This window comes from Petromyzon marinus, chromosome 35 (assembly GCF_048934315.1).
Source record: "Petromyzon marinus isolate PM22_M1 ecotype Great Lakes invasive population chromosome 35, UKy_Petmar_22M1.pri1.0, whole genome shotgun sequence".
Classification (NCBI taxonomy): Eukaryota; Metazoa; Chordata; class Hyperoartia; order Petromyzontiformes; family Petromyzontidae; genus Petromyzon; species Petromyzon marinus.
This window is the reverse complement of record NC_133701.1, coordinates 9056455-9072740: the sequence shown is the minus strand read 5'-3', so window position 1 is coordinate 9072740 and position 16286 is coordinate 9056455. Positions and strand designations below refer to the sequence as shown.

Here is a 16286-nt window from a genome sequence, read left to right as displayed (position 1 = left end):
CAGGTGTTATAGGCTATCAGGTTCACTCCGTGGGCAGCACAGGGAGGCGAGTCCAGCAAAATCCATTATCATACTACGCTTCCATGCTCCTGGCCTTAACAAATGTAATCAAAATCCCCAAGCAGGTGCGGCGAATTGCTCTGCCTGGCAGCACAGCCGTGGTAAAGAACCCAACGTGACTCACTCACTCGTTCACTCACTCACCCGTGGGACGGCCACGAGGGACTGCACGGTCAGCACGAGCGGGTTGCCCGAGCGCTTCAGCAAGGCCGCCGCCTCCGCATGCGTGACGTTGAGGAGCCGCACTCCGTTCACCTGCGCCGGGGGGGCGGACGCAAACGACAATAAACGAATGCACGCACACGCCGGCAAAGAGGTCGGCGTGTGGACTCAGAAGTGGTTGGAGCAAGTGCTGTTGGCGAGCACCTATAAAGGGGCACGGTGCGTGACAGGGAATGGTTCGATTGATTGGGGAATAAACATGTCGGTTCGTCAGGATCGCACCACATGGTCGCCAACCATGCTAATCTGCAAATGCAGACTAGCACTCACTATTGAAATCCACACACAAAGACCCACGTTACACATTCACAGACACACACGAAAGTACTAAACAACCATACAGCATAATTGTCGGGCAAGTACTGTTAGTAAAATGCCTATTAAGTCTGGAACAGTGCACAAGGGGGTGATGGGGCCAACACCACAGCCTTTGTCTCCCCAGTGCTGATGTTTAAACTCTGCACTCGGTACTCATTTTAAGGCCGAGCCGACCTAGGGAAGGGCCAACCAAGTCCAGATATCAGTGGCCAATTAGTGTTGGCCATGGCTGGGAATTGAATGCAGGTCGATGGGGTTGTAGTGCGTTGATGAACGCACTGCGCTACAAACTACAGGCGTGTGGGAGCATGCAACACGTAAAAACACACAAAATTCGACAATGACAAAAGCCATCTCTGCCGACAATGAAAGAGCCACAGGGCGCACCACGGAGTGAGCCGCATTACGAGCAAGATAAGGCACGCTCCAATGTGTTCTACAGTAATTACTTTGGGGCGGTTGTAAATGCAATGCATTTTAATCTCCGTTGTAAAGCAAGCATGCCACTGGTTCACAACGTAAACATGTGCAATCGTGCTGCTGGAAGTTGCACATCAATTACGTGCAATATAAATGAGGGTGATGACGACGATTATGATACCATTGCATGAACCATCCTGTCTGCCTTTGACAAGAAAGCGTCTGGATTGCTGCCAATATTCCCCCATAATGCATCTGGAAGCATTCCTGGCAATGAGCGCCAGAGCAGCGCTGGCTGCTCTCATGACACAAACCTTGTGAATGCGGTGTTGGTGGATCACACCGAGATGAAACCATGATGCGCACGAGACACTTACCTGCAGGGCACGAGGCACCTACGTGTGGCAGTTCAGCCAGGAGGGTGTGTTCTGATGGGGCTATCTGCACAGTAGAGTTTGCGTCATCATCTCAACGGTGCAAGTTTTATCAGGCCATTCCGGTCTCTGCTCTCTCTCAGAATTGACTCAACTACAATCTGTTAAAAGATACTAAACAGGGATCCTAAGATCATGTTGGGCTCAGGAAGCCTTTCCTGGGCATACCAAGGTCACCAAGTTTCAAACCATGGGCGAAGTCGTCGCAACACCACACTGCTTTTATCGTTCGCCGGCAGCATTTCATTCACGTGGCTACTCCCGAAGCCGTCCACTTGTCAACTCGTCAACCTCGACGTGGACGTATTAACGACCGACTCCCCTGCCGTACGGACGTGGAAGATCACGGTAAACCGTGGAGCCGATTTTAATCGTCATCCTTGGTAGGTAAACATCACTGGGTGGATGCCAACAAAAAGGGGGGGGCAAATTAATGGTGAGAAGTCTGTCGACTTGGTCAAAAACTCGGGCCTAAGCTCATTTCATTTAAGCATCCTGACGGCACACGCGCCAGGGAAGGGAGCCCCCCGCGTTTTTGTTTAAAGACTGCGTCCCGCACGACAAAAACCCATTACACGCAAGAGGCTGGAGCCATCACACAGCCGGGCCCGGCGCTGTCATAATTCATTGCCGCGAGGTTGATGCACGAGCAACGAAGCGGCGAAAGTAAACGAGTTCGTACTCGCTCCACTTAAGGGTGGTCGCAGACCGGAATGTGCAACCGACAGAATAAGAGCTCGTGACGAAATAACCCATCGTTGTCAGCCGCCATAGTGTATGCTAATGTCATTTTATTGAGGCTGTGTGTGTTGTCTTGGTGTGGTCTGGGACTGGTTTGTTGTTCTTTTTGCTGCCTTGCCCAAGCGTGATAAAATCGGACATGCAGTGACTTGCTTACCTTTTTCTCGACTTTGCACTCCGATCGTTTTTTTTATTGTTCGCTGTCGTAACTTGCCGACTCGCTCATACTGGACGATCTGTGAAAAAGAGCTTCATAGCTCATCGGATTCCTCTTGCAGTATAAATAAAGGTTCTGATTGTAATATCCACTGCTGGATGAAGGTCCCCCTCCCCTCCCCCACACACACACACACCCTGGTCGCCATTCCCCACTGTCTCGTGCTGCAACGACCGATCTAACCAAGCGGGCAAAGTGGCTCACGTCTGCAATCCAGCATTGAGGGTGGCAGCGAAGGTTGGTGGATCACAGAAATGTTTGCGAGTCTCACCAAAACCCGCTGGGGGGCTGCGAGGTCGCCATCTCCTGGCTCGCCAGAGCAAGGCAGTACAGCAAGTGGATTCATTTCCATCTTTAGGGGGACTGAGTGAATCCGCACCCTCCCACTCACATGCCCGGGTTTTCTCCGGGTACTCCCGGTTTCCACCCATGGAGTGGGGCCGTAACGTCCCGATTTAGGGCCAGAGTGCTTGGGGCAAGTGTAGGTTAGCACCTGTTCTGGCTGCCTTCCAGCTTGCCTGTGGTTTCCGGCAGCCGCCGGAATCAAACAAACCGTGTGCACGCTCCAAGCTGGCGCCGTAGTTCCCGGACACACCAAGGCGATTTTATCGCTTTCATCTCCGCAAGAGGCCATCCCCGTCAGATGCGTTCCCTCCGTTGGCAGCCAACCCGTCGTCATACGGACCGTGGCCCATCATCCCCGCTCGCCACGACGTGTCCTGCACTCGCCCCTCTTTCTTTCCACGGGTCAACACGACGGCTCAAAATTTCTGTTTGCTCCGCAATCCGCATGGTCACCTTTTTCCCCATCGCTCAGTGCATTTCCAAATTATACTTCGCCGCCACGATTCTTTTAAAATAAATAAATGCACAGATAAAATGACACGTGCAAACATTTATCTCGAACACATCGCGTGCACCCGGAGCTCACCGAGACAAGATGATCTCGCTGTAATTGCCAAGGCCTCCTCCTCCCCCCCCTTTTGCCATGACAAGAAATTTAATAATTTAATAAAAATACATCTTCGATTACCAAACTACGTCAGGCTTTTCTTTATATATATTGGATTACATTATATTGAGAATTAATTTACCCGTCACAGACAGATGATGGGCTGTCTCAATCCTTAACCAGGATTTTAATTCACCGACCTTTCCAGCCACCTGAATAAAAGCTTCACCATACCTTAGTCATGAAGTTTGTACTTCACCACACTGGTCAATGCTGTTTGGTAACAGAACAGTGGAGATACTGCTCACCAATGATATCAGTCACAGCCAGGAATCGAACTGGGGTCTCTAGGCACAGCATGGCAGATACTGCACCGCAGGGCAAGTTGTTTCTTAATCCCATACATACCATGCATGTGCAGTGGCGTAACACGCGCAGGGTTACAAACAGCGGGTGCATTTCAGGGCGAGCAGGTGCAGGCGTTAGGACATGGAACAGCCGCCAGAGGCGCCAGCGATTAAGGGGAGAAGCGGTAATTCGGTGGGTGCATTTGGAGACAGGCAGGTGCAAGCGTGCAAACATGGAGCAGGTGCCGGAGAGACAGGAGGCGGAGATGATAAGGGAAAGAGAACAAGTGCAGGAGGTGCCCCCGAAACGCCGGCTTAATAGGGGGGCAACTGAGGACCCTTAATGAGGAGGCGGATATAAAGGGGTGTGCGGAGAACACGGGGTTGAGTTTGTTGGAGCTGAATGGTTGAAAAGCCGGAGAAAACAAGCCTGGGACCTCACCCTCCACACCTCGTCCTGCCCAGCGGTGTTGGCTGATCCCCCGCTGGGGCAGCACGGACGAGGTTGGAGGTGTGAGAGAAGGCCGACAGGCTAGCGGAGTTTTCAGTAACAGGCTAGCGGAGTATTCAGTAACAGGCTAGCGGAGTATTAAGTGACTGGCTAGCGGAGTATTAAGTGACAGGCTAGCAGAGTATTAAGTGACAGGCTAGCGGAGTAAGAGAGAGAGTTCGAAGCAAGAGTGTAGTGTAAAGAGTGAGGAGCATCCGTGCGGGATGCGAAGTAATAAAGTGACACAGGAGAAAAGCTGACAGTGTCGGTGTGAATACACCACTACACATGTAACGAGTCGGTGATTATAATTATTTGTTTCGCAATACATGTGCAGTAACATAGAATGGGTCACTATGGCACGTAGCGCTGGTTACTGGTAGAGAGCGGGATCGTGGGTGTAATAGCCCGGTCCACCAGCAGGGAAAGTGAAGTGTGCCCTGGAGCGCGTAGCGCCGGTTGCTGGCAATGAAGGGCATTTAAGGATACAGCAGCCGGTCTGCCAGTAGGGCACGTGATAGGTACGGATGTAGGGTAAAGGTGACAGAGGGGACATGTGGGGCAGAGCCCAGAACCTTCTGGTCGGTTCCAGAAGGGGGCGTGGCCGAGGGCGGAGCCAGGCCACGCTGGGGAGGATAAAAGGGAGGCCCCGACACTGGGTTGGGGCTGCTGCAGTTTGGGAATGGAACCCGTCGTTTTCACAAGTCTTCGTCCCCGTCTTCACCTCCTCATCGGTGTTGGATTAGGCAGTGTGCCGGCTGTCCTGACCCGTATATAGTTATCCCCTATACTGTTGAAAGTGTAGAATAAACGTGTATGCCTCTTACTATTAATGTCTCTGAAGTAACTTACTACGCATGCAATAGAATTGTGTGCAAGTCAACAACACTTTATGAACATAAAGACAAGATACATATGAAGGCTAATGTGACGAACGGAACTATATAAAACTGAATTTTACTCACTTAAAAAATAAGATGTTAAAATCAAATCATGACCCTGAATCGTAACAATTCATCCAAACAGCGAGGGGATGGGTGGCATGAATTGTTAAATGCCAACTACAACAGCAGCCATTTGTGTGACATCACCACAGCACTTGTGCCGAGTCATGTGCACTTTGTGGCCATGTGAAATCTCAAAGTCAGGGGAGAGACCCAAGTGTTATGGGTAAATGCTCCCCACCGTGCCACCTTGCTGTGTCGGACGTCCGGCACTCTCCTCGTTGTTGTGAGCATCGCTCATCTGCCTTTTGTTGTTGCTGAATAGTGGCTGCCTCTAATTACACAGGAGCATCCTTTTTGAGCCTCCTCCACAGAGGCCAATCTTGTCACTGTTGGCAGCAGTCGTCAGTAAGTCCACCAAGCTCCGATCTTGTCATTGCTGGTAGCAGTTGTCAGCAAATCCACCCAGCTCCAGGTTCTCCCTGCCACATCATGTGCCATGCCCATTTAACCCCGTTTAGCTGGCTATACAAAAGCTGCTTAGACACGAGCTGGCTGGGCATATAGGGTACATGCATAATCTCCTGCCAGATAAGCTCACTGGTGGGACTGTCTAGATTTTTACGGATCTGTGAGCTCCTCAAGCAATCCAGTATGGTAAAACCTAGGGTGGATCGCAGACAGGCCAGCTTGAATGTTTCAAACTGGCTCAGGTGTTCCTGCAAAAGTAGCCACGTTTCTCAAGCATAGAGAAGGTAGGGCACTGTTGTTCCCGGGAAGACGCAAAGCTTGGCATGAAGAGGCCGGGGCTGCTTCCACACACCACCAATATGCAATCGATGAAAAATATAAATCTGCTCCACTGATTCGGACCTCCACTGGTAAGAAGCACCCTCGCTACCTAGGTATGAGAACTTCTCCGCCCTCTCTACAGCCACCCAATCACTCATGGAGGAGAGTTGAGAGGATAGTGTGTTTTATGTCCAGGCATGTGGTTTGTTTTGGTGATGCTGATTATAATACCCCACCCTCTTAAACAAACTAAACTATGAACTGTTATTTTTTATGTTACCAGGTAAGGCCCACTGAGCTATATAGCTCTTTTTCAGAAGCGACCTGGCCACAAATGATAGCTCAACGAACTGGCATATCATGATGAAAATTGATAGCAGTCACATACTCTAAACGTGTGTTTCAAAATGTGGAGGAAAAAAACCGGAGGACCCGGAGATAAATCCACACGACCACAAGGAGAACACGCAAACTCTAAACATAGACCAGGCATCAGGGTCGGAATTGAACCCACGTCCTTCTGTATACCAGACAAGGTAGTTAACATTTCGCCACCGTGGCACCCCATGGTGAGCTCCAGTTTCTGGCTGGAGCCGACTCTCCCACCTACTTTTTCGCACAAGTAGAAAGTATCAAATTAGCATCATAGGTAACACATGCACCAGTGGGGAGCCATCCATTGACCGCACAGGGGTATCGATTAGCCTCTTTTTTATCCGCACCGAATGGAAATTTCACTGCCACAGCCAAGGAAAACTTCTCAATCTATGCGGTCAAAAAAATAAATACGTTCAATAGTTTTGGAGCCAAGCGAACAGAGAATGGTTCCGACGCACAGCTTTACCTTGGCCAGTCCATCGCCATTAACACAAACTAATCATTAGCGTCATTGTGGATATAAATTACAAATTGATAAGTAGACAATATGACGCCTCCATGTGTCTGTCTATCCATGCAAAACAAATGTCAAACATTTCTTACACAAACCATCGGCCCAATGGCCATCTGCAAGTGCACAATTTCATCAGCATTGGTTCAGTACAAGCAGTCTGGAACGATTTCAAAATTCAGTGTCTCATCAGCAGTTTCTGGAATCAATGCTGGTTAACTGCCAAATATTTTAGGCAAGGTATTTAATGATTCTAACAAGGGGGTCAGGGACTCAAAAACCTGAAAACTACACAAAGCCATGGCCCCATGATGGCATTTTCGGCCAGGTAAATGAAGCCGAGGTTTAAGTCCTCTTAGAAATTCCCTACACACTGCTGCAGTTAATGGGACACCACGGTGGCGAGATGTTAACTCCCTCGCCTGGTATGCAGGTCGTGGGTTAGATCCCGACCCCAACACCTGCTGTTTATTTGGAGTTTGCATGTCTCTCCCCGTGGTCGCGTGGATTTTTCTCCAGGTCCTCCGCATTTTCCCTCCACATTTAGAAACACGCGTTTAGGGTATTTGGCTGCTACAAATATTCCACGTGATAATCCACTTCGTTTGAGCTATATGTGGCTCGGTCGCTTCTGAAAAAGACCTATATAGTTGGCCTTACCTGGTAAAATAAAAAAAGTTTAGTAGAGAATGTGATGTCCATGCAAGAACACCCCTGCCTGAACACACACTGGGGTACCATAGGCGTTGGGTACGATGGTGAATACCAAAGACCGTGCGTATGAGGGCGAGTACCATAGACCGTGGGTACGAAGGTACCATAAACCTTGCATATGATGGCGAGTAGCATAGACCCTGTACTCTTAGTAACTTGTTGGTCACGCCGGGTTAGTAGCGTAGCACCAATAACCATTACACAACCGCACCCCACAATGCCTGACACACGGATACTTACAGCAGCAATCCTGTCGCCAGCACGCAGGCCAGCTGTGGTGTCGGCCGGGCTGCCCTCCAGGACCTGCTTAATGAAGATGCCGGCATGGAGCGGGTTGACAGGAGCGGCACCACCGCTGGCCTGGTCACGCCCGCCCACGATGCTGATGCCCAGTGGCACCCCTGCAACTCTCCATAGCTCCACCCTGCAGTGCCCAGGCAGCACCAGTGCATACCACACACATCATACCACACACACCAGTGCATACCACACACATCATACCACACACACCAGTGCATACCACACACACCAGTGCATACCACACACATCATACCACACACACCAGTGCATACCACACACACCAGTGCATACCACACACATCATACCACACACACCAGTGCATACCACACACATCATGCACCATATAAACAAAGACAACAGCAGCCGCCATTCGCCACTAAGCGGCGGCGACGTCACCACGGCGCTTGTGCCAGGCTAGGTGCACTCCGAGGACACATTAAATGGTGAAGGCTCGCTTAGAGGCCACGGGACAGACCCAGGTGCCATGAGATGACTGGCAGATCTAATTTCTATACACAGCATATACCACATACACCCCATACATACACACCACACACATTCCATACATATACCGCACACAAATACACCACACACACCATACACAAACTGCACAAAACACACCACATACACCATATTTATACACCACACACCTCACATACACACGCATACATCATATACAAAAAAACACACACAAACGCACATGCCACACACTCCAATCCTGTGCCATGCACATCAGACACCCCCACCCCCTTGTATGCCGTGCCAGCCTCAACAGAAGCTCGCTCACAGCACTTGCCCCAACAGTCTGTTAAATGCCATATGGGGGAATCTTTGTCTTTGTGTGTACGCACATGTGCAAACAGTAGCGTAGAGGCTAGCGCACAGCGCAATGAAACACAGCGAGCCGAGTTCGATTCCTGCTCACGTGTTACACCAGTGACAATAGCCTGAACCGGTCCTGGGACTCTTCATACGTCGACTCAGCCTCGAATGAGTACCTGGTGCGGTGTGTAAACATCGCCACTAGGGAGACAAAGGCGGACGGGCGTGGTTGCTGGCCACCCAGCCCCCTCCTGTTCGCCAACACCGGCCTACCATAGGTCGCTCGCTAAAAAAGCACTTGCGCCCCCCCCCCCCCCCATCAACAGACTGTTAGGGCTACACGGGGGACCTTTGTCTTGTGTACGGGCAGACCTGCGTGGGGGGCCCCAGTGTCGGTGTCCGCCCGAGTGCTGCACTTCGCTCTCCTGGCCCTCGCCCTCCTCCCGCTCCGGCAGCTCGCTGCACACGGGCGGCACCACCGCCACAACGACACTCCGTAAACGCTCCCGTTACCCCCCTACGGCGGACGCAAACAACCGGCGGACGGCACCGGGTGCCGTCCCCGAGACGGCACCGCAGATCGCCGTCTCACAGCGGCGGGGGGGGTACTTTGTCATAGTAGTCGTCATCTTTATCGTTCACACACACACACACATACTGCTCTAGATTTTGGCCGACTCAACCGTTGCAAGAGACACTGTTGGAAACGTCATTCATTAATTATGCAATCAACGACGTGGTCAACAATGCATTTAATCGACTCGAATGTTCGTCTGTTAACGTTCTTGCCGGCTGTTTTTTGGTTTTAACGTAGCTTTATCGAAAATATTCATTTTCTGTCACGGACGGATTAGGGTCAAAGAATGTTTAGTATACGCATGTTACAGACGAGAAACCCCACATTCATCAAAAATAGTGGCCGTAAACAAAAGACTAAGAGGTGATGTTTTGGGATATGGCTCTTCTTCACAGCACGTGGGCCAATGCCTGAAATGTCACCTGTCATATATAGATGTTTAAGGCCACAGGGTTGTTGACAAATGTTTTGAGTTTTTTTTGTTACTTGTGCTTGTGCACCACTGTCAACGCAGCAGCACAAATAAGTGAAACATACATACATAACTTCGCCAAATAAAGTTACACATAAAGAAGGGTTATTTAAAAGATACTTCTCTTTGGAATGCAGAGGTCTAATAATTCTAAGTGGCTATAACACGAGAGAAATGCTTGAGCGTTCCTTTAAGTGCGATGAATAATTCTCGAACACAGCTCTCAAAAAAAGCTTGCTTTTCAAAACCCTCCCCCCACTGAGCCACCCCCCCCAAGGGCGACGTTGTTTACCTGTCCCCTCCTTGTTTAACTGACCTTTTTGAATCTGAGAATTTTTTAAAGTAGAACCACAAGAGGATCAAACTCAGGAGGGCAAAGTTGAATTTCAACGCACCGTATCACACAAAAGGCACATTTAGTTTTGAATTTGGAAAAGAACCAGGGCAATGCATTACATTCTACGATTGCAAAACAATGTCGGTAATTACAAAAAAAATAATTCATTCGACGGCAGAGAATACGCGAGGGAAACGAACGTAAACGGAACAAAAATGCAAACAGATAGCATCTTACCTTGAATTGTTGTGTTTCATGATAATTACTGGTTTTGTGTTTCAAAGGATGGACAGGGACACTTCGAATGAAGAGGAGGAACAGAGACAAGCGCGCGAAGCGACACCAACAAGATGCAAGTGGAAGAAAGAAAGAGCCATTGATTCGGGATGCTTTTCTATGTGTTCATTGAGAAGTAAATTAATTAATGCCATGACAACGGCTGCAGCCGAGACGAATAGGAAAATGCTAAATATAATTGTGCAGTTAATGTATGAACAACACAGACACCGGTTAATTCGGCACGTGCGTGTGTTCGAGCTGGCGGTCCAAACCACAACGTATGAAAGGAATCGTAGAGCAAGGCTGGGGAGGGGGGGACGGTAGGAGAGGAATAGCATCCAAAAAGGTAGACATGTAGAATAAACAAAGACCACCACCACCACCACAAACAAAACAAAAAAAACGCTTTAATAAGAAGTAACCACGCAAAATGCAAATAATTCACCCGATAAACGTGGAACGAACGACAATTTATGACGGATAGAAATAGCCGGGCAAGCGCACGATCGTCACACACGCGCACACACACGCGCGCGCGCGCGTGGGTGGGTGCACGCGCACGCACGCACGCACGCAGACGCGCGGGCCGCCCACGCGCGACTCGTCAGCGCTCGAGCCACAGGGCCCCTGAACAATACACGCAACCTTTCGCTCACCATGCAGGGGGGGACACGTGAGCAGACCGTTTCGCTCGCGCGCCCGTAGACACGGCGTTTCCCCTCCCCAAAGTTGACCATTAAATAACAACGACCGGAGCGCACCAACAACAATCGACACGACATCGTCAGCGCCTTTCCAACGTTTATTTATTTTTTTCCCCCCTACAAAAAAATAGAATTAGTATCAAATTAAACGTTAAAAAAATATCTCGGGTTTCCAAACGATCCAGATCCGCGTTTTAACAGTGCGTTCCCCCTTAACCGACAAAAGCCAGCCTGCTCATGCTTGGCTGATGCGTAATAACAGGCGGCAGCAAAAATCCAGTTGCTTTGAAAGCCGGAGAGACAAAAAAAACGCGTGTTTGTCTGAAGCACCGCGGTGGAAGGGGGTTGAGGAGGGTGGGGACGGCAGGCAAGAGGAGACAACGAATGGACGTTGGCTATAAATTTACAGCCGACCAAAGGCCAGCAGTACATTAGGTTACATTCAGCAGCACTTTGCAAATGTGGTGTCATTGTCATCGGCAGGATGTGGATATCATTGTCATTGTTATCACTGTAGTGCAAAACCAATGTAATCAGCTGTTCCTTTAAGAAAATCTCCATACTATAAGTGATTCAGAACAATGCTTATATTAAAGATTTCAGATCATATATATACACTGTACTTTGTACACTATTGCATTTTTATGCATTTTATGCAAACAATCTCTATGCTCATACAATGCTATTAACCAGATATTAGCAAATAAGATATAAAAAGTTTTAAACGTCATTATATTTAATTTTTCATAAAGCAATCAACATCATAGCACTACTTGTTGTTATGGTTAGAAGGCTTCAAAATTAGCCCAATAAGGCTAGTGAGACAATTATTAACATTAATATATATTCTCTTAAAACGTTTGAGAACCTGCTGCGTTAAAACATACACATTTAAAGACACATAAATCCACATTGCTTACACAAACAACGGGACTTTAAAACGAGTAAATCATCAACTCTGCTTTATGGAATGTAAGAAATAAAAAAACTGGATATGACCATCCGCACAAATGTAACACAGAATTTAAGCTCCACTTTACACTTGCAATTTCTGCAAATTATTGGGCAGCTGCAGGGAATGCATACAAAGTTTGAATGGAATTAATTAAACTACACGATGGTATTTATGTGCTTATTGGTGACTTTTCTGAAACCACTACACTTGGGAACCAGGTTTTAACCACATTTGGCTATGCAAATTTCACCTCTGTGGATATGCAAACTGAATTTGTAATCACCAAAAACATCAATCCACGACTACTTCTGTTTTAAGATGTATACAGAAGGCAAAGGCGCAGCCCTGCAACTGCACTAGAGGGAGCTCGAGAGAAGCATTCAAGACGGCAAATGGTCGATTCTTTTTCCACACTGGCCAGAAGTCTTAGAAAGGGTGGAAATACCAACAATTTACCCCACCAAATGGGCCAGAAGTCTTAGAAAGGGTGGAAATACCAACAATTTACCCCACCAAATGTGACCTATTGCTGAACTGTGCTAATACCCATTTCTCCTGCTGGGTGGACAGAGGCAGGGGTTGGGATTCAAGTAAACTTCCACATTGTTTCAGCTGCGACTCAGGGAGATCAAACCGGCAACACCAAATCCAGTGTGCTCACCGTTACACCATGGTGGCGTCCCACACATACACATTATGGAAATTATTCTCTACTGCTCTTCAAACGAGCACTGCCTCGCCATGCTGAAGAGCTCGAATGCCGAGCAGCACTGAATAGCTGAAGCACCAGATAGGGGCACCCAGAGCAGTCAGGTACTCGGTGAGAGGCGAAATGGAATGATTGGCTCACAGGTGACGACATCACATTTATCCCTCTACTTAAGACAGAAACAGGAGGAGGATTTCTCCACAAATCCGGCAGTTGCCTGATGATGCTAGTTGTAAATACTGGCGAAGCATCGTACTCGAATTGTAAATGTTGGGGGTTTACTCTCCAACACACCGGTGTGCTGTACTAGTAAGGAATTGGCAACGTTTTGTTTACGTGACAAACCTTACTAATTGGCTGTGTCGGGTGGTGGCGGGTTTAACGACACGTTTCAATTTACGCGAGCTAAACCAAAAACCTCCATTATGGAGACAGAATGAGTTTCCTTTACCAGCCGGCACCGACCGGCGTAATGACCCGTGCGCAGAAACGATGACGATATCCTAAAGTTGCTGCTCCGCATTAGAAAATTAGCGTTTCGTGAATTAGTTACGTAAGCAGAACCATGATCAATGTGCACGCTTGCTCAATCGCCGTTAATCAGTGCGTCTCGCGTCACACCGATGGCTTTTCAACCTCTTTACCTGTACTGATATTGCCGCGCGTGCCCGCCTTCCACTTTTCTTGCGGAGCCTGAACTTATAAAAGAGCAACAACACAAGAAACAGAGACTCATTAATCCTCGCGATATTAACTTCCCAATTACACGTTGAGAAATAAGGTGCCAACATTTCAAGCAATTTATTTGAACGGCCATTAATTATGTTTTAATAAAGCAACACCGCCAATCCAATCATTAGCTCTCGGCCTTACCTTCATGCCTTCCTATCAGTGATAGCTTTAAAAAAAATCCAGAGCCAAAAACAATGAGTCATCAGGCACCGCACGCGCACAAGTGTGATAATGTAGACACTAAATGGGTAAATTTAAAATAATCAGGTATTTTACTGCTACTTAAGAGGGAATTCAGATATTGATGTTTTGAGCACACGGCCTTCATTAAGCAACAATTACTAGAGAAGGTTGGTTATCAAAAACAGAGTGGGTCAGGTTAGCTGAAATGTCAAGATGTTCCTTTTATTTCAAGAAAAACATTTAGAACCTTGAGTGAATTTTGATTTAAAGCTTTCGTGACTGAAGGGATTCATATTCTTGGTTCTTTTTATTGTTTCCCTTCTACGTGACTTTACCGAAAGAACCAAGAATATGAACCTTGAGTGAACCTGTTCTTTACTGCTGTCTGTGGTACTGCGGTTAGCAGTGGTGCAAAAGCACAAATTACAAAAACGCAACATATTAGTCTCGAAAAATATTGCCCATAAAGTAATACGTATATATGAAATAGGCAATGTTTCCGGAAATGGTTTTTCCCAATCTCTTTGCTATAATTAAGAGCCATTGCTTGAACTGTACCTGTCATGATTTTTTTTAGGGCAGGGCTACTGACAAGTGTTTTGAGCGTTTCTCTTCTTGAGGGGGGTAAATGCAAGTGACAAGTACATTCCCAAAATTCCATAACCACAATACAATCTGTAATGCTAGCTCATGGGATATGTATTATCTAGAGCCCCCCACTGTAACTGCAATGTTAATTTGTACAACTATGCAAAAACAAACTTGGCACTATTGTCCAAACATCTGGTCTTACAAATCTGAAAGTTTCTCATTGAGAATATTTCACAAACGTGTTCACTTTGCATACATACGAAAAAAATACATTTGATTTGTATTGCATAAAATAACCTAATACTACGCCGCGGTGTAGCGGTACACAATACGGAACATCCCATCACAGACTCCACGGATCACACGACCGCACTTTCACCGCAAGTGGCTCGGTTTTTGTTTCTGTCATGCGGGCCCAAGCTTTGCTGCACAACTGCCACGAGTATTATTATTATTACTAATTACATTTCAATGTCGTACGTAATTCGAATGTTTTAACGTGTCCAATGCCCAATATGCAGATGATCTGGAGCACTGAATGTAAAAAATGAAAGGCGTTTGACTTAGAAACCCAGATTTACGTTTTCAAAAAGGGCTGCTGTCACTTCAAGAGGGCTCAACTTCAAAACGTCTCTCAAGCATATATTATTTTCCTGGATTGATATTTCTACTTAACGTTGCATCTTATAATGTAGTCACGATCATCAAGGGCAGTTGCATGATTTGGGAGTAACATTTCTGACACCAATAGTATTATTATAAAGTGACTTTTTTTTTCTCTTGGACAAATCAAGTCAATCAATTGGGGCTGCAATTCAGACAGAATGTGTCCACCGTTCTCGGTAAGGAATAAATCGTCATAATATAATGCGGTGTCAGACGTACATAAACAAACTGTAGATTTCCATCTATGCTGTGATGTTGGTGGTGGTGCCAACCCATTGATTTGACCCATAAATAAACCGAATTGTCCAAAACTATAATTCCCATCAAAATCGCACCTCATGTCTTATTAGGAAATGACACACATAATGTCAGGTTGCCTACTTTGTGAGACTACCCTTATGGTTAATATAAAAAAAAACACCAAATGTGCCAAAACCACCAATGCTTCTACTTAAACATATAGGATATTTAAATACATAACTACGCATTGATTGCATTTAACGTGGGAATTTTAAATTCTGAGAATCTATATCACTACCATATGACAGCACAAGTGCTCTGATATAACATGCATTATGGAATTTAATTGATCCAATGCCCTTCCAGTTTCATTTATTCATTTATAATGGATACGCATTATACACAGGAAAAGATCAATTTCACATTAGCAAACCTATTTTCAGGATCTGCATCATTTTTCGGAGGCTCAACTATCCACTGAAAATTATCCTCAACATCACTTTAATCAATACGATGCATGATGAACAATCTGGCCCTTGCTCAAAGACATAAGACTTCCCACGTAGGCTGTTACATACTGTTGGGGCAAGTGTCGTTAGTGAACACCTATTGAAGGCCGGCACAGCATACGAGGGGGTAAGTAGCCAGCATCACGCTTAGTCACCTTTGTCTCCCTCGTGCTAATATTTACACGCAGCACCAGGTACTCATTTAAGGCCGAGTCGACCTAGGGGAAGGCCCAAGACAAGTTCAAATATAGGCTACGATGTTATCTGTGGCTGGGAATAAAACTCGGCCCAACGGTTTTATAGTGCAGTGCTTTGGCCACTCCACCCTTGCACATCCACTCCCACTCATGGAATGGTGGCGGGGCAAAGAGTGGCGCGTGCTCCATGCATTTGCCACCATGAAGGGGGATTTAGATTTTATATATAAGGGTCCTGCGGTGGCGAGATGTGAACTGCCTCGCCTGTTATGCAGGAAGCAGTGGGTTCGATCCAGATACCCTGCCGCCTGTATATTTGGAGTTTGCGTGTCTCTCTCCCTGTGGTCTTGTGGATTCTTCTCCGGGTCATCCAGTTTTTCCCTCCACATTTTAGAAACATGCGTTTCGAGTATTGGCTGAAATACATTCCCACGTGATAAGCGACTTAAGTTGAGCTATAATTTGTGGCCAGG

General features: G+C 47.1%; 1 protein-coding gene across 3 annotated transcripts in view; it reads right to left on the bottom strand.

The window, feature by feature from the left end:
• LOC116948936 (multiple PDZ domain protein-like) overlaps positions 1-16286 on the bottom strand; it is a 169847-nt gene that overhangs the window by 103462 nt on the left and 50099 nt on the right. For all 3 annotated transcript variants that reach the window (XM_032966232.2, XM_032966236.2, XM_032966235.2), the window contains exons 18-21: positions 13340-13388; positions 9035-9121; positions 7781-7964; positions 205-315 (exon numbers count right to left, since the gene is read on the bottom strand). In XM_032966232.2, coding sequence (XP_032822123.2) covers positions 205-315; positions 7781-7964; positions 9035-9121; positions 13340-13388 — 431 coding nt within the window. The remainder of the gene's footprint in view (positions 1-204; positions 316-7780; positions 7965-9034; positions 9122-13339; positions 13389-16286) is intronic.